Source organism: Sorex fumeus, unplaced genomic scaffold, assembly GCF_029834395.1.
Source record: "Sorex fumeus unplaced genomic scaffold, SorFum_2.1 ptg000014l, whole genome shotgun sequence".
In the NCBI taxonomy this organism is placed as follows: Eukaryota; Metazoa; Chordata; class Mammalia; order Eulipotyphla; family Soricidae; genus Sorex; species Sorex fumeus.
The window spans coordinates 5,600,087-5,621,113 of NW_026606071.1; the positions used below are offsets into that span (position 1 = coordinate 5,600,087).

The following is a 21,027-nucleotide window of genomic DNA, read 5'->3' on the forward strand; positions in this document are numbered from 1 at the left end:
CTAAATTTTTTCATTGGCTTTGTAATTCTACAGGTATTTGCTATAGATATGTTTTGGATGACAGAATTTTAAAACCCAAAATCAATGACAGACAGCTTTTTGTTAACTAAGACTTTTTTCCATTTCATTGATAGTAAAATGAAAGCAGCCATTAGAACGAGAGATTAAAATACCAGTTCCATTTCAGTAGATCTATTGAAAAAGAAAATTTCAAATTAGTTCAGGAGACTGGAGATGGTTTCCAGAAGTCTTTTTTATATGACCAAATGGAATGTCAAACAAAAATCAAAGTGAGACTTTGGAAAGCTACGCCCTTATTTGAAAAAGTAACTGCAGAAGTTAGTGTTGGTATGGGGGTGGGGGAAGGGAGGGGGTCATGCATGTACAATATTACAATAGAGATAACATAGAGGAGTATCCTCAAGATTGGGCAGAAAAGGGCTTTCTTTTATAAGGAGGAATACATCAGTCTAAAAATAGTTGTATGGTAAAGTAATATAAGTGAGTGAAGATGCTGTGAATAGGACAGTACACTACAGAATTTTACCTAGTGCATCTGTTCTTTGGAGTAATTATGAAAGGAGTTTGGGAGGTGGTTTGAAGTTTAGAAATCCAGGGAAAGAAGAGATGCTTAGCTAAAGTTCAGTGAGAACAAATAATTTACACAGATTGCTCAGTGACACAAGCAGTTCAACTAATCATTCTTAAAGAACGAGAACTTGGCTGGCCTAGGCCTTGCTAAATAAGGGGTGTGCCTTGAATCTTAGATCTCAGTCTTGGGGAAAGGGTGGTTCTTTGCTTTAAGCCATTTTCAGAACACAAAGGGGTGGGGAATTTCCTTAACCTTTGTTATTTTTCAGAACCCTGGGTTAGGATAAAGTTCAACATTGTCAGGATGGAGATGGAGATAAAGAGATTTCTGAGGAGAAATATGTTGGCAGCTATAGTGTAAGACTTAAAGAAATTCTTCAGGAAGGCCACCTGATTGAAAATTATCACAGTCTCCGTCAAGTTAAAAATAGGAAGTTCTGATTGCAACGGCAGAGGCAGAATGCATTATTAACCACAGGCGAGAAGTCTTGTGTGGGGACAAATGTGGTAATTTCCAGTCTTGCTGCTAACACTGAGGAAAACATGACTTCCCATTGTAAATATTTGGAGGTTCTTATTTTGAAGATTAGATTTCCTGTCCATCAATTCTCTCCCACCCAAACTACCAATATTATGCATGCTTTGGATAACAACTGAAAATGTATGAGTTTATTTTGTATTTTTTTAAGTCATGTGTGTTGTGTATATTAACACTGCTTTACAAAGTATAAATATTTATATTTTAAGGGTACAGTATTATAACACCAAACTTAGCTCCTTGTGTTGGGTTGCAAGAGTATAAAGATTTATATATTTTAAGAATATAATGTGGGGCTGGAGCGATAGCACAGCAGGTAGGGTGTTTGCCTTGCACGCAGCCAACATGGCCGACACAGGTTCGATTCCCAGCATCCCATATGGTTCCCCGAGCACCGCCAGGAGAAATTCCTGAGTGCATGAGCCAGGAGTAACTCCTGAGCATCGCTGGGTGTGACCCAAAAAGCAAAAAAAAAAAACCAAAAAACCAATGTTATCACACCATACCTACCTCCAAGGTCAGGCATCATTCATCATAGTCCATTGCATTCTTTTAAACCATTACTGATCCCCAGAGCCTTAGTAACTTCTCAATTCTATGTGCACTCTATGATGTTGTTGTTGTTGTCATTTTTTCAGATATTGTTTGTTCTCTTCCTTTGTTTCTTAATATACCATATGTAGGTGATATTATCTAGTATTTGTCTTTCTCCTTTTAACTTGTTTTGTTTTGAGCAACCTCACAGTTTCCATCTGGGTTATAATAAAAGACAAGATTTTATCTTGGCTTATTTGACAACCTCTGTTCTATTGTCTATATGTACAACATCTTTATTCATTATCTGTTCTTTGGCACTTACAGTGTTTTCAGAGTTTTGACTATTGTAAATCGCTCTGTATTGGAAAGTACTGTGATGGCTGCTTTAAAGGTGGGCAAAAGGAATAAGAAATTCTCATTCTGTTAGTTCTCTTTCTTTTTCTCTTGTTCTCCACTCTTTCTCTCACTTTCATTCCAAAACTATAAAATGATTAAAATCCTGTCCTGTCCTGTCCTCCCATTGTTCATCGATTTGCTCCAGTGCGCCCAGTAATGTCTCCGTTGTGAGACTTGTTTTTTACTATGTATATCGAATACGTCACGGGGAGCTTGCCAGGCTTTGCCGTGCAGGTGAGATACTCTTAGTAGCTTGCCGGACTCTCTAAGAGGGGCAGAGGAATCGAACTTGGGTCAGCCAGGTTGGCCAGCAGCATAGCAAATGCGGTACCCTCTGTGCTTGGCTCCAGCCCAAAATGATTAAAATAGTAATTATAATTATCAAATACTAGAATTTAATATAAAGATACAAATGTGTGCTTACCATTACCAAATTCAAAATCTAGGAGTCATTTTAAAGGTTAGAACACATTTTCGAGGATGAAACACTTGGAATTCAGAGACGAGATCCAGGTGGAGAACTAAATAATGGCAAAAGGAGGGGCACAAATTATAGTAAGAATTTAAGAAAGAAGAAATGAAGTTAAATGGTCTCACAAGTGTAAGCTGTTCTTGACTCTAGATAATTTGTTACTAAGTCTGTTCTCTCATAAAAAGTCCACCAAAAAAAAAGATATTTAAGTGTGAAGATCTTTACAAGGAAAATAAATAAGAATTATATATTGCTTCCTCAACACAATTTTACTTTTTTTTAAAATTTTTAATTTACTGTGAGATAGACCCTTACAAAGCTGTCCATGATCAGGTTTCAGTCAAATATTGTTCCGACACTCATCCCTTCACCAGTGTACATTTCTCAGCACCAGTGTCCCCAGTTTCCCTCCCATCATTCTCCAACCCCTTACCCCTCAGCCTGCCTCTATGGCAGGCACTTTTCTTCTCTCTCTCCTCAACATATTTTTAATACAATATTTTTTTCTGAATGCTAGACTTAAAATCTCTAAAGTCTTAGACTTTAGTAGTATTTATTGTATTGCTGAGCTGGTTTATTCAAGTCTTCCAGAGGAATTCAGACATTTTTGCCAAAGACAATGTTGTCTTAGTAATTGAATCCCATAAGTTTTCATTCACAGTCAGGATATGGATATCAAAGAGGTTAATAACCAAAACAGCAGTTTTAAAAAGATACAGTGCTTATGTGTACAGTCAAAATAAAAGGAAAGAATATTGCTATGCTATAAAAAAAAGAGAGAGAAAATAGGACTGGTTGGGGGTTATAATTAGATGCTCAGTGGTGCACTGAATTCCAGCATGCATCCTCGAGCCTTCCTGGAGCATCCCTCGGTGTGGCCCTGTGGGTCCCTGCCCTGCAGTGCCCGAGCCTATGCACTGTGCCACCCTCCCACTTGTCTGTGTATACCTGGAAGTGGCCTCTGATCCCTCTGACCACTGTTCAGAAAGTTCCTGCCCTCCCTACAGAATGGAGAAAATACTAGCTAGGAATTCTGCAAAGAACTTCAAAGTCTAATGTTCAAAAGGAAATTAAGTCTCCATTACTTTTGTGTAGGTTGATGAGAGCCATGAAATTTCTATTGTCAAGAATGTTGTTTCAATACAATGAGTTTTGTTTGTCTTTAAAAAATATTTCTTAGCAGAGCTTATGTTCTGGTCCTTTCACTTCAAATAAAGGCAGCTTCGCTCCTATTTTGGCACAAGAGAAAAATTGAAAACCCAATCACAGAAACAGTTCATTGATAATTGGATAAAGTTTTACTGAAAAGTTTCAGCAACTGATTATTAAAACATGCTACTTCCTGTCCACATTTGTTTCAGGATCATATAGCTACTTAAGGAAGTATGTTGAAATACTCAAACTGAAAGACAGTTTGAAATGACAGTACTTCTCCTTTCCTGGGGCTTTCTCTTTTTTTCATTGGAAAGATAAGTATAATTATAAACAGATCCATTGCTAATCCATTGTCCGTTCTGGACGGACTGATTGATAGTGTTGCTCCCAGGCTGATCCAGGAAGATGGAGTACTTCTGCATCACCCAATCCCTGCACAAGATTTTAGAATATAGCAATATTGTCTTACTCATCATCCAAATACTTATTAATACTTATTCCACAATATGTTGTCTAGGGTGTACAACTATGCAAAGGACTTGTATATTCCTCTCCATATCTAACTCTAGTGGTACTGTGAAACTAAAGTACTTTGTTTCATAGCTTTCATTGTCATAAAGTATAAACCGAATATGCCCATTTTTCTGGTAGGTTTATTGTGATCTCTGTTGTTATGATCTCACTCTTGGCATTGGATGACATTAACACTTACTTATCTGCAATTATGCATTTCATTTTTGGGTTTTGCTTTTGTTGTTATTGTTGTTGTTGGGTTTTTGTTTTTGTTTTGAGGCTTTTGGTTCTGAGGTCAGAGATCACTGCTGGCATGGCTCGGGAAACTGGATGGGATGCTTGGGGGATTAAACCCGGGCTGTCTTCATACAAGGCAAGCCAGCGTTCTACCTGCTGTACTGTCACTCTGGCCCACCAGTTCTGCATTCCTGAACTTTGTATATTAAGCTGCTTTCATTTGTAAATTATTTAAAAGTGTCGGCTCCCTTATGAATTATCCAGAATGCTCCTGTTTCCCTATTCCAGTCATAAGTGCTGCAGAACAATGTAGTGAGTGTCAATCAGGAGCTGCGGATGGTGATCAGAAAAGAAAGTAGTTAATGTGACTAGAAGTTTCAGACACCCTAAGTGCTCTTCCCTTCTCTTCCTAACGTTCCATCTTGTCCCCTTTGTCCTTCGTCCACACGGAAATGACTGTTCTACTCAAAATCTTTTCCTTTGAACAAAGTAGTCACTTCTTTCATTTTCAGTAGCGTCACCCTCTTCAATGGGGCTTGTCCTATACACGGACCTCCTTTCCATTCTCCCCACCTCTCAAAGTTGGTAAAGTTCTTTGAAAACAAAGACCATGCCATAACTTATTTTTTATCTCTCCACTCCTGTAATTTTTGTCCTATAATAGGATACCAAAATGTATCTATGAAAAGAATAAAGATTTTTCTATTGGGTAGTATAAGATATAGATTGATTTGGTAAGTCATGGAATTTCAGTAAACATTGCACTAATCTTGCTATTTTTAGAGCAAATTTTAAGTGCTCCTTTACACATTGCACATTTTTTTTACCTCCCACTAATGCAAAATTTCTGAGTTTGTTGATTAGTCTTCTTGTTTAAACTTAGGTCTGATTCATTGAAACAAAGGTATTTGTAAATTATCATCATAAAAAATAATGAAAAAGATATTATAAGATGTCTAAGAATTAGGAGATTAAAGCAGGGAATTTTTACAATGGACATTAATTAAATCAAGAATGCTGTCACTCTTGAGTTCTCTGTATACTCATTTAACAATAAAGTTCAAGTAGCCACTATTTGGAATTATTTAAGTAATCTGGAGGTGTTAAAGCAGTATGTAAAATTTCTAATGAATATCTTCCTTCATCACATATTCAAAAACTACACAAAAATTTTGAGTTAAGAAAATAAAACAATCAATATGCACTCACAGAAGAAGCAACTTTTTAAAATTGTTTGACTTAATTATCTTCCTATATAAATCTAAACCTAAAAATTAAACTTCATTATTTCAGCATCATCTCTGATCTCATGTAAAACAGATTTTAATGTGATTCATGGCATATTAATATGAATTATAATCAATTTTAGGATGTTTTTCTTTTAATCTTGAAGAATTCAAAGAAAGTTTGATTTTTAAATTCACTCAGGATAAAACTGAAGTTCAGAACTAGCTATTTTATAGGTCCTATTATTTATGGCATAGTTTCATTAATTATAACAATACAATTTAACTTTTTAAAATAGGAGCTTGGACAGCAGGTTGTAAAACAGGAAACTGCCATTCATTAAAAAGCTACTCTGAAACTCCTGAACTAGTCTATAAATATCAGTGAATTTCCTTTGGTAAATTATTTTTTAAATCTGGATGTGCTAGATTTATTTAAAGAAATGATTGTTGACTCTAAACTTAAAAAAAATTGGGCCTGCAAAGTTTAAGTGTATAGAGTAAGTTAATTTCAAGTGGTCTTATAGTGATAGTGTTTTATATTATGCAGTTACTAACTTTTAAATAAAAATCAAGATTAAAATAACATCTAATGATATCTACCTTTAATATTTAGAACATGCTTTTAAGTGATTATTTAGAAACTTAATAATGACAGTGACTTTTAAAAACTGCTGGCTTTTTGGTTCATGGCATCAGAATTATTTTAATCTTCCTTTAAATTTTTAGATTTTTGCAATCTAAAATAATTTTAATTATTCTTTTTAATTCATATATAATTGTAAACGTATTGCTAAACAATATGGTTTATAATAGTGTTGACTCCAGCGGGTTTAAATTTGGAGTGACAATACTATTGGGCAGAAGTGTGCTTGTCTCTTTCTCCCTCCCTTCCTTCCTTCCTTCCTTTCTTCCTTTCTCTCTCCATCCTTATTCTCTCTCTCCCTCTGTCTTTCCCTTTCCTCCCTCACCTCCTGTCTGCTGCATTTTAGGAATGTCTTCAATTGTGCTTCTCCTTTCCCTTGCAATGTCTTATATGATATTGACACATGTATTTTTATCTCATACATTATAGTTTCCATTTCTAAAAATTTTTCTTTGTAGGTTTATTTAGTTTTGTTTGGAGGGATAAACACCCAGTGATGTTAGGGGTAATCTTGGCTCTGAACTGTGGAATTACAGTTGGAGTCACGTGGGGACCATATGGGATGCTAAGGATTGAACCCTGGTTGGCCACATGCAAGCCAAGCACCCTACCCACTGAACTATAGCTCCAGCCCAAAAATAGTGATTTTAAAATAATTTTTATTTTCTCTGAATTTAATAATTGATTATTCTAGCCGTAACTTCTTGAACATATAAAACATATAAAATGTTACAATATCCATGCTTAACACTATCATTATCTGTAATTTATGGATAAGGTTTGATTGATTTTTCTTCCTTGTTATAGGTTTGTTTTGTCCTTCTTTGCATACCTGATTTAATTTTTTTGAATGGCAGCCATGGTTAATTTTACTATAGTAGGTGCTGAATGACTTTTCTAGTTATAATACATGGCAAAGATGGTGAACTTACTTGAAGATGCTTTAATTTTATCTTGATCTTTGTTTCTAAGAATTGCTGGTTAGGAGAAATGCAGCACTTATGCAGAAATGCAGTTTTAATTTTCCCCCATAGGTAAGGTGAGTCACTTCTTCACATGGTCACTGGTGTTTTGTGAATAGTGATATTCTCCTCTCTTGCTATTGGTTCCTGAGTGAACTACAGGCTTGCTTTCCTAAGACTTGTGGGTGGCTCCTTTCTTCAACTTTCTGTAGTCGTCAATATTAAATTTTGCTGTAAATAATTGTCTGCGGGCACCTTTGGTTTTATCTGTTGAAAAACAACCAGTAAACACATCATTTTGCCACATCCCCAGCTATAGGTTCTCATTTTTGGAATATGCTGAGTTTCACCTAGGATTGTACCCTGGTATCTTTCGCTATGCATTAATCTGGGAAATGGTAGTATTTACCTAATATAGTTTTTTTTTTTTTTTTTGGTTCTGCTGTATTTTGGCTTTTAGGACACACTTATCTGTGCCCAGAATCACACTTGACTGTTACTCCTGGCTCTGTTATCATGGTTTACTTCTAGCAGGGTTTGAGGGACTCAATGCAGTGCTGGGGCTCTTTAAAATGAAGGCAAGTGCTTGTCTCACTATATCATCTCTCCAATCCCTTATTTATTTCGTATCTCTCATGTATCATTGCCCTTTCTTTATATAGCCTGATGTTCCATGTGTCAACAGATACTTCATTAATATATTATCTCATTTTTAGATGTTTCATACACTTAGATCAATATAGTATCTTACTGCATAATGTCTGGAAACAGATATCAAAATAGATCTACATAGGAGATTTTTATCTTTTTAATTTATGTTTTATTACCCCTCCCCCCAATTCCCTTCACTGTTGCTTTTATTGGTACTGTGATGACCAGATTATGGTTCTTGTATAGTTTTTACTGTGCGGCAGCCTGGAGGCACACATCATTCAGGTTGGGGTGCTTATCCACTGAGCCACGGGGTTCACTGTGCCTTCCATTCCTTTGCAGCATGTAGAGGTGCTTTCACACTCTGGGTGATGGTACTCCCCAGGGTGAGTGTTCTCAGTTGAGGTACACAATTTATGGTACTCGGTGATTACCCCCATTTTTGTGCTTCTGACCCAAACCTGGTTGCAGTTCAGGTGGATAATGTTAGTAGTGATAGAAGAGATGGCAGACAGGTCACTTCTAGGCACCAACAGAGCTACCAAGACCCCTCACTTTGGTATGGGGCACTGGGAAGTTCAACCTATGACTACCAGCTTGCAGAACAGATGTTAAAAGTCTTTGCACTATTCTTCTGGGACCATAGTTGAATTTTCGGCATGGGAAGGTAGAAACATAATTTTTTTTAAGGCACCGTCATTTACAAAACTGTTCCTGAATTTCAGGCATTCAGTGTTTTCAATGTCAGACCTACTACCAGTGTTAGTGGTCTTCTACCAGTGACCGTCTACCAGTTCCCTCTATTTCCCCACCCACCTCTTAAGCAAACTTTAAAAACATTTTTAAAAATTCACTTTCTAGATTTTGAGCCACAGTCTTACACTAAGTGTTAGCTCTTAGGATTTGATGAAAATAATTGCCTTACCTCTGCACCTCAAGTACGTCCAGACCCTAGAAAATTCCCTTAGGTTATACCCATTCGGCCTCCTCATTCCCCACCCCAATACTCCATTTTTTCCATGGCATTCTCATTTTTTTATTAAGCCAAGGTTGAGGATTTGGCAAAATAAATTTCTGAGGAATGATATCATTCCTCCTTGGACTATTCATTGAAATATAGTGACTTTTTTTTTTAATATACCACTGGGAAATCAGTGTAAGTTCTTATGTCATTCTATATAGTACAATTAGTCCTGAAGAGTTGTATTTGAATAACAGGGTTATGCAAAGTACAGCACAGAAAATTATAGAGATATCTACTATTCATTATTTAGTTCTGGGTACTGAGGTTCATAAATGTTCTCACACATGATTGATTACCATATAAATTGTTACAGCGCTTTTATGCTTAATTTCAAAAATGAGAAAATCTAAATAGCAGTGTTTCAGATTTAATTCCAAATTCAAGATATTATTTTCATAGTAAAAAATTAATAAAGTATAATTTTCATGTTTATTTATTTATATATACTTAGTTTATGTTTAGAAGTCAATTATTTAGTGATAGGGAAGTAATGCATCCTTATATACATTAGCCAATGGAACAATATTTATAAAATATTTTTCACAATCAATCACAATCACAACCATCCTGTTATTCGCCGATTGCCTTGAGCAGACCCCAGTAACGTCTCCTTCATCCTAGCCCTGAGATTTTTTACAAAAATTTTTTTTTTGTAAAATATTTTTAATAAGAAGTTTTTTGCCTTATTGGAAGTTGCATTAAAATAGATTAATGCAGAATTTTATTTTATTTATAGTTTTGGGGCTTGAGTGATAGCACAGCTGTAGGGCATTTGCCTTGCACGCAGCCAGCCCGGCTGAGCTGGGTTTAATTCCTCTGCCCCTCTCGCAGAGCCGGGCAAGCTACCTAGAGTATCTCACCCGCACAGCAAAGCCTGGCAAGCTACCTGTGACGTATTCGATATGCTAAACACAGTAACACCAAGTCTCACAATGGAGACGTTACTGGGCCTGCTTGAGCAAATGGATGGACAATGGGAGGACAGTGACAGTGACAGTTTTTTGGAGTTGGGGGGAGAGTCGCATTCAGCTCTGCTCGGGTTCCACACAGTGCTAGGGATTGAATAAGGGACTCCAGCATACAAAGCAGGTGTTCTAGCTTTTGAGCTATTTCCCTGGCCCCTGGAACTTTATTTCTCAACCTATTAGCTTACTTGGTTTATAGTCATGTGTCTTATTTTTCCTATTGCAAATATAGTCTAGTGCATATTATTAGTAAGGTAAAAAAGGTAAAGGCCCTCCCGTTGTTCGTCGATTTGCTCGAGTGGGCCCAGTAACGTCTCCATTGGAGACTTTGTTGTTACTGTGTTTGGCATATCGAATACGTCACGGGGAGCTTGCCAGGCTCTGCCATGCGGGCGAGATACTCTCGACAGCTTGCCAGGCTCTCCGAGAGGGGCGGAGGAATCGAACTCGGGTCGGCCATGTTGGCTGCGTGCAAGGCAAACGCCCTACCGCTGTGCTATCACTCCTTGCAGTATGTTGAATGAAAACTTAGTGGCAGGCTCTGTATATAACACTTGCATTATACATTTTATATAAACACAAAGAAAAAGTAGTAGCATCTGCTTATTTTTGAGTATGAAAATAGAATTTATCACATAAACAAATGTAGAGTATTATTGGATTAAATAATTACACTAGAGTAGTATTTAGAAAGTAAAATTACAGTATTTTTCATGTATTTGATAAGAATGAATCTGATTCATTGACCTTTTGCATTTTCTGAGCACATGAAGATCCTCCGGAGTGGCAGAGAGATATTATATGAGATGAGGTGCTGTCCCTACAGGCTCTTGCTGCAGCTGCAACCCTGATTCTGATCCCCCACAGCACACATGGTTCCCTGAGCACCACCAGAGGTCATTTGTGAGCAGGGAGTCAGGAGTTGCCTTTGAACACCTTCAGGTGTGGTTCTTCTCTCCCCTCCAAAATCTTGCTGAGAATGTGGGTCGAGTGCTTGCTTTACATGTGTCTCATCCTCAACACCACACACAAACACACAAACCAAGAATCCTCTGATGATTTAGAGTCATAGAGTTGCAGTGCATTTTCCATTCCCTTTATTGACCTACTGAGCTTTATAAATGGGTTGGCTAAGTACAGGACAAATTCCTGACCTATGTAATATTGTTCCAACTCCATTTAAAAAAAATTCTTTCTGCAAGTCTTCTCAAAGCCAATGATTTTTGGTGTATTTTGTCTTGGAGTCAAACCCTGCTTTGTTCAAGTTTACTTCCGGCTCTGTGCACAGGCATCATTTCTGGTGGTGCTCAGGATAGAATACGAGTGACTCTTTGCAAGACCGGTACCTTAACTTTTGTACTTTTCAGCACTGTGTTATTGTTTGTAATTAAAAACTAAAATATCAAGGGGCCGAAATGATAGTATAGTGTGTAGGGCATTTGCCTTGAATACAACCAACCCGGGTTCAATCCCAGACACCCCATTATGGTCCCCTGAGCCACACTAGGAGTGATTCCTGAGCACAGTGCCAGGAGTAACCCCTGACCACCATTGGATATGACCCCCTTAATTATGTATGTACTTTTTAATATTTTATGTTATACTTCTTTATGTTTTATTCTATTTATTTTATTTATATTTTATTACTTATTTACCTGAAAGTTGTGTTAGAGGAGCTACTGAATTTAACCTGCTGACTAATACTCTCAATAGTATTTGGTTACATTTTTGGAAAAGGAAAGTTGAATCTAATCTTTGGAGAGTTGTTTTTTCTTTTTCTGGTAGTTCTGTTTGTTTGTTTGTTTGTTTTAGGGCACAACCATCAGTGACTAGGAACCATGTGGTACTGGGTCGAACCCAGAGCCTTCCACATGCAAAGCAAGTGCTCAAACACTGAGCCCCAGTACTTCTTGCAGGTAGATTTGTACTTTCCCTTATTTCTCCAGGATACACAATCACTAATCATATCTCTTAGCATAAAAATTAAGGAAAAAAACATTCAGAAGAGTAAAATATATAATTTACTTCCGTTATTTTCCTTTGCATCTTGCAGAGTAATTGGCACTTTTGATCAAAAATATTTTATGCTTTTTGGGGGGGATTTGATTTGTAAACTGGTCATCGAACCCAGAGTCTCATTAAGTCTCACTTAACTGTGCTCTAATACTGAGCTGTATCCCAAAGCAAAACTATTTTATGAGTAAATCAATTATCTGTAAAAAATGAAATTGTTTTAATTATCCCTGTATAAAAATATTTTACACCATAGTAAAAAAATAGATTACAAAATTGTTAATATACCTGAAGTTATTATTTTGCTATTCTAAAAATGCATGTTCAGTATTGGATTAATGATGTGTCTTAGAGAAGATGAATAAAGTGTTTAGTGAACATCAGAATAGTAATGTGTTTTGTCTAAGTCTACACATCAGTACGTAGTTATAACATGATCAAATGTTTCAATTCCTTTTTTTGTAAGTAGAAATGCGGGGATAGATATAGCTCTTCCAGTACAATAATAACTTTTTGATAAAGATTGATTTAATGTATTTTAATTGCTATGTCGAATTGCAGAAAGTGCTAAGGACTGATTTTTTGTGTGTGTGTATGTCAGCCATCCTATCATGAGCCCCAATTTTATGTTGACACAGTTATCTATAAAAGTAGTGTTTGGGGACTGGAGCGATAGCACAGCGGGTAGGGTGTTTGCCTTGCAAGCAGCTGACTTGGGTTTGATTCCCAGCATCCCATGTGGTTCCCCCAGCACCACCAGGAGTAGTTCCTGAGAGCATGAGCCAGGAGTAATCCCTGTGCATCACTGGGCGTGACCAAGAAAGCAAAATAAAATAAAATAAAAGTAGTGTTTGGAGAGAGGACCTCTGGGAATTAATTTGCATAGTTGTTCTCATGAAAAGTCCCATGAGAGATTAGTGTCCTTATAAGAAGAGCAAGACCGTGTAGTGCCATCTCTGTCATGTGAGGATGCAGTCAGAAAGTGACTGTCTCCAAGCCAAGGGGAGAGCTCTTGTGAGAACTAGGCCATCTTCCCCTGATCTCAGTCTTCCAAACGATCAGACAGTGAGAAAATCAAATCTCTTGTTTAAACCACTCACTTGTATGGTATTTTGTTAAGGCAGTCCAGATTAAAAGAGAATTTGATATTTAGAAGTGAGCTGTTACTCTAGTAAATATCAAAACTATGGAAATAGTTTTATTATTAGGTAATGTATAGATTTAAATTATTTTTAAAAGATATATGCTAGAAGATGCTAATACTTCTGTGAAGGGACTGTTGTTTTGATTAGTGCTCAAAAAGATAAGAGAAAACCTGGAGAGAACATCTCCATCTTTGTAGCAAAAACACAAACAGTAAGGAACGGAATATCAGTAGATATATGCCTGGTAAATTGCTTTCCGATAGTCTGAGATATAAATGAAGACCATGGCATTGAACCTAGAGAAGTGATGATCCTTGTGGCAAAGATCTTGTTAGTATTGTATTTGCATTTTAGTATTTTGAGAAGGGAATAATTTGGGAGTGATGGAATTGATTACTTGCCTGATGAAATTTCTAAGCAAAGTTTTGAAGGAGGGGCTTGGTTCCTTCAAAGTGATTAATAGTACTAGGCAAGAAAAGGTAAAGGCCCTCCCGTTGATCGTCGATTTGCTCGAGCGGGCCCAGTAACGTCTCCATTGGAGACTTTGTTGTTACTGTGTCTGGCATATGGAATACTCTCGGTAGCTTGCCGGGCTCTCCGAGAGGGGCGGAGGAATCGAACTCGGGTCGGCCATGTTGGCCGCTTGTAAGGCGAACGCCCTACCCGCTGTGCTATCGCTCCAGCACTAGGCAAGAAGGAAATGAATTAAAGAAGGACTTGTGTTGTAAAATGAAATAAGTACTTAGCAATTTGAAAATTTGTCAGCTTATACATTTAACATTAGTGCACCAAGGATGTGGCCAAACAACCATTTGATGGGGGTTAGCTTGGGTATTAATCTCAGGCCTACTTAGCTACCTCAGCAAAAGCACTGCCAGTTGGAACTGAAGTGATTGAGAGGAGATGAAGTGAGGGAAGTCTTGCTGCACTTCTTAGGTCCGGCAATATCTGACCATAGAGCTCACTGAAGTCTTGAAATTTTTCAAGATCAGGGATACATGATCCCAAAGTTAATTCAAAGACCATCAGACCTATTCTGGATTTCAAGAGGATAGAATGTCATCACCTGTTTTGACAGACCGGGTAGCAGCTGCCCAGGCAGAGAGCCAACAGAACTTGGGGAGCATGATTTCACTTGTTATTGTAGGAAAGCTTCTGTTTATCTACTGTATATTATTACCAGCCCAAAGGTTTACCAAACTTGTTACTGACTTGCTAAGGCAAACATATTGATATTATTTCTCCTTAATTTGTAGGTAGATACAATTAATACTAAAGGTAAAGGTAAAGGTAAAGGCCCTCCCGTTGTTCATTGATTTGCTCGAGCGGGCCCAGTAACGTCTCCATTGGAGACTTTGTTGTTACTGTGTTTGGCATGTGTTTGGTATATCGAATACGTCACGGGGAGCTTTCCAGGCTCTGCCGTGCAGGCAAGATACTCTCGGTAGCTTGCCAGGCTTTCCGAGAGGGACGGAGGAATCGAACTTGGGTTGGCCATGTTGGTTGCGTGCAAGGCAAACGCCCTACCGCTGTGCTATCGCTCTAGTTGTACAATAAGAAAATCAAGGAACTTTGAAAGAATTTCATTTGAACTATTGGTTATATCTTCTAGGCCACTCTTGATATTAGCATGTGCTTATTCTTACATGGTATACATTGGAACATTTCAAAATACAGTCTATAGATATTTTCGCAAAAGAAAAAGGTTTGTGGTTAAAATGTAGTTGCATTAAAGAGGTTAACATTTATTTGCATAAAGCATTAATTAATACACTGTTATTTTTATAGGCTATAAATTGTGATTGAACTGAACCTCTGCTTGACTGTTCTTCATCATGAACCGTGCTTTTAGCAGGAAGAAAGGTACGTGTACTCATTTAAAGGACCTGGAAACCAATTTATTGTTGCTATGATATTCAAGAAGAGATCTTAATAAATCAAATTTTTTTCCATTATCAACTACATGACTCAGAAATAAAGTTAGAATTGAGCATGCTAACCTTCAAACATTGCTAACTGACCTTCTTTGCTGGTCAGATCAATAATAATGAGTGGAGATAATAAACTTAGTTTAGAAGACATAATGATATCATGTTCTTTGGCTATTTTGTTCTGTGGTAAGAAATTGCCCCAGCCCTATCCCGACCACCAAAATGATCTGAAATTTTAACTACTATAGCCATATAATATTAAAGTTTCCTTCATTCACAAATTTTACAGTTATTTTAAATTCACATTTGTATGGGTTTTAGGGCTGGAAGAAGCTCCATACTTCACATTTTATTAAATAATATATATATATATTTTAATTATTTTTTTCTTTGTGAGTTACACCGGAGATACACAGGGGCTACTCCTGGCTGTGCACTCAGGAATTACTCCTGGCAGTGCACAGAGGACCATATGGGATACTGGGAATCGAAGCCAGGTCAACTGCTTGCAAGGCAAATGCCCTACCCACTGTGCTATTACTCCAACCCCTATTAAATAATATTTGAATGATAAGGTGAACTATTAGAAATGAAATAAAAATATGCTCGTCATTAATTTCAAGGTGAGAATTTTAAATGTAAGTGTAATGTATCATAGTTATCAGCATAGGAATAAAAGAAAGAGTTACATTTTGTTTTAAAGGGGCAAGAGAACATATTTGACAAAATATTTCATGGTGCACTCAAAACAAAGAGAAAAATTTTATATTTTACCCAGTTCAGTTAATTTAAAATAATGTATCCTCGTATCATAAGAGGGCTTCTCTGCCATTGGGCACAGGCCTCTCATTTGACATATATAAGTGCATTGGGAGAAAATATTTAGACATGTTAAGCAAGTGTGTAGATGATTGAAAGCAGGAAGAGCATTACTATAGTAGGATTACTGGTATGAGGGGTTAGGGCAGCAATGGTCAGTGAGGCATCTATTTCACACCATAAGTTTAAGATAGCAAATTACCAAATACAGGTTCAAAAAATAATTTAACTTCTTAATTGTAATTCAACTTAATTGTAATTCAGGAAGACGATCCTTATGAGCTATATGACTAAAAATGAAGATTAATCTATGGTGTGATTCTCAAGGGTTTCAGTTGATAGTGTCAGGTGTGTGAATAACGAACATTCTATACCCAAGACATGAAGATTTGTGCTATTATATTCAAAACAGTAGAATATTATTTTCCAAACCAGAATTTATTGACCATACAATAGAAAGAGTGGCTGGGAATAGTTGGTGTGGTCTTTTCGTGTTTTAAGAGCTGTCATTTTGTACTGGGACTCAGTTTAATAAGGAACAAAAAGATGTAAAAATATATGACTATTAGTTTAATGTAGGTGAAACATCCAAAACGTGCAGAATAAAATGGAATTACTCAAAATATACTAACTGCTTTTGTTATAGAATAGAGAGTTATTCAACATTTGAATGTGTTACAGAGGATTAATTCATTTGATTTAGGAAAAGTGGCTTATTGACACTTTTTAAACAGAGGACACCAAGAAATTTATTATTACTTTATTTTTCCAAATAAAGGGAAGGTAAAATATAACTTGTTGTAGTTTGTAGTTGCCCTGATTCAAAAATATACTAAAAAAATAAAATAATGTATTTATTCATTTTACTAGTAAAATACCTGGAAATAATTACCTGATCTATATATGTATTTTTAAAAATTGAATCATCATGAGATACATAGTTGCAAAGTTGTTCATGATTGGGTTTCAGTCATACAATGTTCCAGTGCCTGTATCTTCACCAGTGTACATTTCCCATCACCAGTGTCCCCAGTTTCCATTTTGCCACCGCCCACTCATCCTGCCTCTATGACTGGCACCTTCCTTCTCCCTCTGTCTGTCTGTCTGTCTGTCTGTCTGTCTGTCTGTCTGTCTGTCTCTCTCTCTCTCTCTCTCTCTCTCTCTCTCTCTTTCACTCTCTCTCTCCTCTTTTGGGCATTACGATTTGCCAATTTGCAGTACAGGTACTGAAGGTTATCATGCATATCCCTTTATGTACTTTCAGCACCCAATTCTTGTCCAGAGTGATCATTTCCAACTATCATTGACATATTGATCCCTTCTCTATTCTGTCTAAGGACAGCCACACTGTATTTTAATAGATAAATAAAATCCTTATAATAAATTACACTATATTAGAAACACTTCAAAGTTTCCTTTTTTTTTTCATTTTCTTCCAATTCCTTTTCTTGTGGTTTTAGAGCTGAAACTCCACTTTTCTAATTTACTCATTGTAAAGAGGAATGGTCATTTTTTAAAAAATACTAAGCAACTGAAAATTATGTATTTGTCTCATTTGTAGAAAGTGGTGTTACAACTGAGAAGAAAATTGGAATAATTTAGAAACTCACACTTGTTATTTTTTGCTTGTCTCATTCTCTTTCTCTCTCTTTTTCAACTTCTTTTTTCCTAATGATTGAATGTCTTTATCAGGAAATTATTGATCAATATGTTACTTTAATTCTGAGTTAGAAATTGGTACTTAAAGTTTTTCCTTTGTTCACCAATCAATTTTGACTTGCTCACTTAATGAGGTTGTTAAAGAAAGAAATTCTCAGAACCTCTGCTTCTAGTGTCAATCAATAGGACTACTTGGTTGAGTTATAATTTAAGAATAAAATATAAAATGTTATAAGCAAAATTATATAGCTTAACAATCAGAATCAGTAATTATAGCCCTAGAGTTTATATAGTTTAGTTCTATTTCCAATAACTAGCTTCAAAATGCACTATGTATTGTAGTCTATAAACTTGCACAATGGTCTTCTGTCAATAAAAGGTTATTTCTTACTTCATTGACATTCCCTTTATTTTAGGATGCACATGCAACATCACCAAATCACCCTACACCTCAGAAAAGAGATTAGTATACACAATGGTTTCTTTTTTCTTAACTCACCCAATTTAAAATTTGCCACTTTGATTTAATTAAGTACTTCATTTATTTTCTTTTTAAATAATGTAATCATATTAGAAACTCTTAAAGATTCTGAGGAAAAGACGAGTATGTTAAGAGTTGCATTTATTTTTAACTACTTTGAAGAGCTTCTTAAAAATGGGTCAAGGCTCATAAGTAGATTGCTTAAATGAGTATATTTGTTTTGTAGTTCCTCTCAGTATGGTACCTTTGTCTTTGGATTTCTTAACTCCTATAATCTATTAATTTATTTTAAAATCCTATAGATAAAATTGCTCTTAAGGCATAAAATAAACTAATTATGTTTGTATTCTTTAACTTATAAATTGACATAGTGAGAAATAGATATAATACAAAGCATCTAAAATTCATCAATTAAACACGATCTTTCTATTTATGATCCATTTATAAGCATCTGTTTTAATTCAGCAACATTTAATTTTCATTGTAAGACTTTAAGTAGATGTTTTCATTATGTTATGTGCTATTAACTCAAAATTGCAAAGTTACTACACCTTTCTTAGTGAGCCTTTAGGCACCTATAATGATTGATCTGTCAGAGTAGTTTGATATTGTCAAATAATTTAAAATGTTACAATTATCCTGTATGTAAATATTCTTGAATTAGTTGATATGGTTTCAAATCAAGAGGGAGTTCTGTTAGAAAATACTTTTATTTATATTTCTTCTCCAGTTCTATTAATGTGTCTAAGTACTATGAGTAGGTACAAAGGGACATCACCTGAATTTGTTCTTCAAGGTCAGCCATGTCTATATAAAGTAATATGAAAGGTTTCATTGTAGTTTTTTTTTTTCTTTTTGGGTCACACCCAGCGATGCACAGGGGTTACTCCTGGCTCTGCACTCAGGAGTTACTCCTGGCGGTGCTCAGGGGACCATATGGGATGCTGGGAATCGAACCCGGGTCGGCCACGTGAAAGGCAAACACCCTACCCGCTGTGCAATCTCTCCAGCCCCCTCATTGTAGTTTTTAAGTTGTCAAATTATAAGTTAGTATGACAGTAAGGAACTGTTTTTGAAATTCTTCAGATATAGTATATACTTTTCATATACTAGGAGAATATTATGAACAACCCACTAACCCACCAGCACTAGATATGTGATACAATTACAAAGTTTTACTGTTTGAGTTTCAGTCATAAGATGATTGAACACCCATCCTTCCACCAGTGTAAATTTTCCATCACCAATGTCTCTAGTATACCCCCCTATCCCATCCCCGTCTCCCCAATGGCAGACAGTTTCCCTCTTTCTCTCTGCTTTGGGGCATTACAGTTTGTTATACAGATACTGAGAGGCCATCATGTTTGGTCCTTTATCTACTTTCAGCACACATCTCCCATCCCAAACTATTCCTCCAATCATCATTGACTTAGTGATCCCTTTTCTATCTCAGCTGCCTTGCCATTGGTTTTCTCTTAGTAGCACCAGAGGAAATAGTAGTATTACTTTGCCTCCGATTGGCTTGAACCAGCACTTTGATTCTTCCGCAAGGCTTTACAGCCTCCTGAACCATGACGTATCTATTGAAAAAGAAGACATGAGAAGAGTAGATCTTTATGGACTGGAAAAAAATAATTTCTTTTTAAGGTTTCTGAAAGGCATATTTTTGGTGTTTTTATTGTTTCAGTGTACAAAATGTTTTGTGATACCTTTTACACTTGATCTTAGCCAAAAGGCTGAGAAGTGATACTGTGATACATTTTTTAAAAATTTTTATTAGTGAAACACCATGAGGTACAGTTGTAGACTTACAAATTTTTGTGCTTGGGTTTCAATTATACAATGATCAAATACCCATTCCTCCACCAGTGCCCATTTTCCACCACCACGGATCCCAGTATCCCTCCCACCCTGCCTCTGTGGCAGGGCATTTCCTTTTGGGTGTTATGGTTTGCAAAATAGGCATTGAGTGGCAATCATATTTGGTCTATAGTCTACTTTTAGCATGCTTCTCCCATCCTGCGAGGATCCTCCAAACACCCTTTATTTGGTGCTCCCTTCTCTGTGTCAATAGCACAGCACTGTGATACATTTTAGTATAGAAAGGTAAGACTATCTTTCAAATCTAAGTACATAATATTACTAAATTACTATATCATTATCAAGAGGAATCTTAAAAAGTGTAATTAAACTGACAACTGATAAAATAAATGTTTACACAGTATGCCAGTATTGCTATTTGAAGCTTAGAATGCATCTCTCTTAAGTATCCCAAGCTAGTACAGCTACTATATCCATTTCAATATTCAGAAATAACACCCAAATGCACCATAGGCTTGGAATTTCTTTTATCCCTCATTTTTCAGTTATAGAAATACTTGTCATTGTTCTTGTACAACATAAATATGTTTAAAATAAACACTTTGTCATCCCTAAAGTGATACAAAATAATTGAAATCCCTATAATATAGTAATTCTATGCCTTCGCATTCCTTGAGTTTGAAAAAATCATGCCGAGAGCTATATTGCTGTTGATAGACAGCAAATTTCTATCAACACTATTTTAAATGTTCTGAAGTAAATGCTGAAAATACTGTATCACTAATCATATATTTTTTAATATGTTCTTATTCTATATTTTTATAGTAAGATGTCTTTGATTATGTTCTTTTTATAGTGTTGATCAGACACTTTTTAAAAATTTCTATTAGGACTAAGGACATAATTACCCTAAGGAGCTACATGTCTTATATTTGACACATACTTGAAGATTAAAAAATTTTGCTTAAAAATTTGAAATAGTAACATTAAATTGTATAAATATGATTTTTTTGTTTTTTAAATTTGTTTATACAAGTCAAAGATTATTTGGGGAGGTCTATGGAATATATAAGTTCAAAAAATGAATAAAATATACTTTATATGTGTATTAATAATATCTAATATGAATAAAGTTTTGAAGTATGTTATCCCTTTATTTACTTTGGTTTCCAATTTTCTACTATTCTAATCTATTCAACATTTCAGATTACTTCTTTTTAAGATTTATATTCCAAATTCCTGAGA

General features: G+C 35.9%; 1 protein-coding gene across 5 annotated transcripts in view; it reads left to right on the forward strand.

The window, feature by feature from the left end:
- The window catches only part of GULP1 (GULP PTB domain containing engulfment adaptor 1), a 272,666-nt gene that overhangs the window by 156,149 nt on the left and 95,490 nt on the right, over positions 1 to 21,027 (forward strand). For all 5 annotated transcript variants that reach the window (XM_056111742.1, XM_056111744.1, XM_056111745.1 and 2 more), the window contains exon 3: positions 14,860 to 14,934. In XM_056111742.1, coding sequence (XP_055967717.1) covers positions 14,907 to 14,934 — 28 coding nt within the window. In that variant the 5' untranslated portion in view covers positions 14,860 to 14,906. The remainder of the gene's footprint in view (positions 1 to 14,859; positions 14,935 to 21,027) is intronic.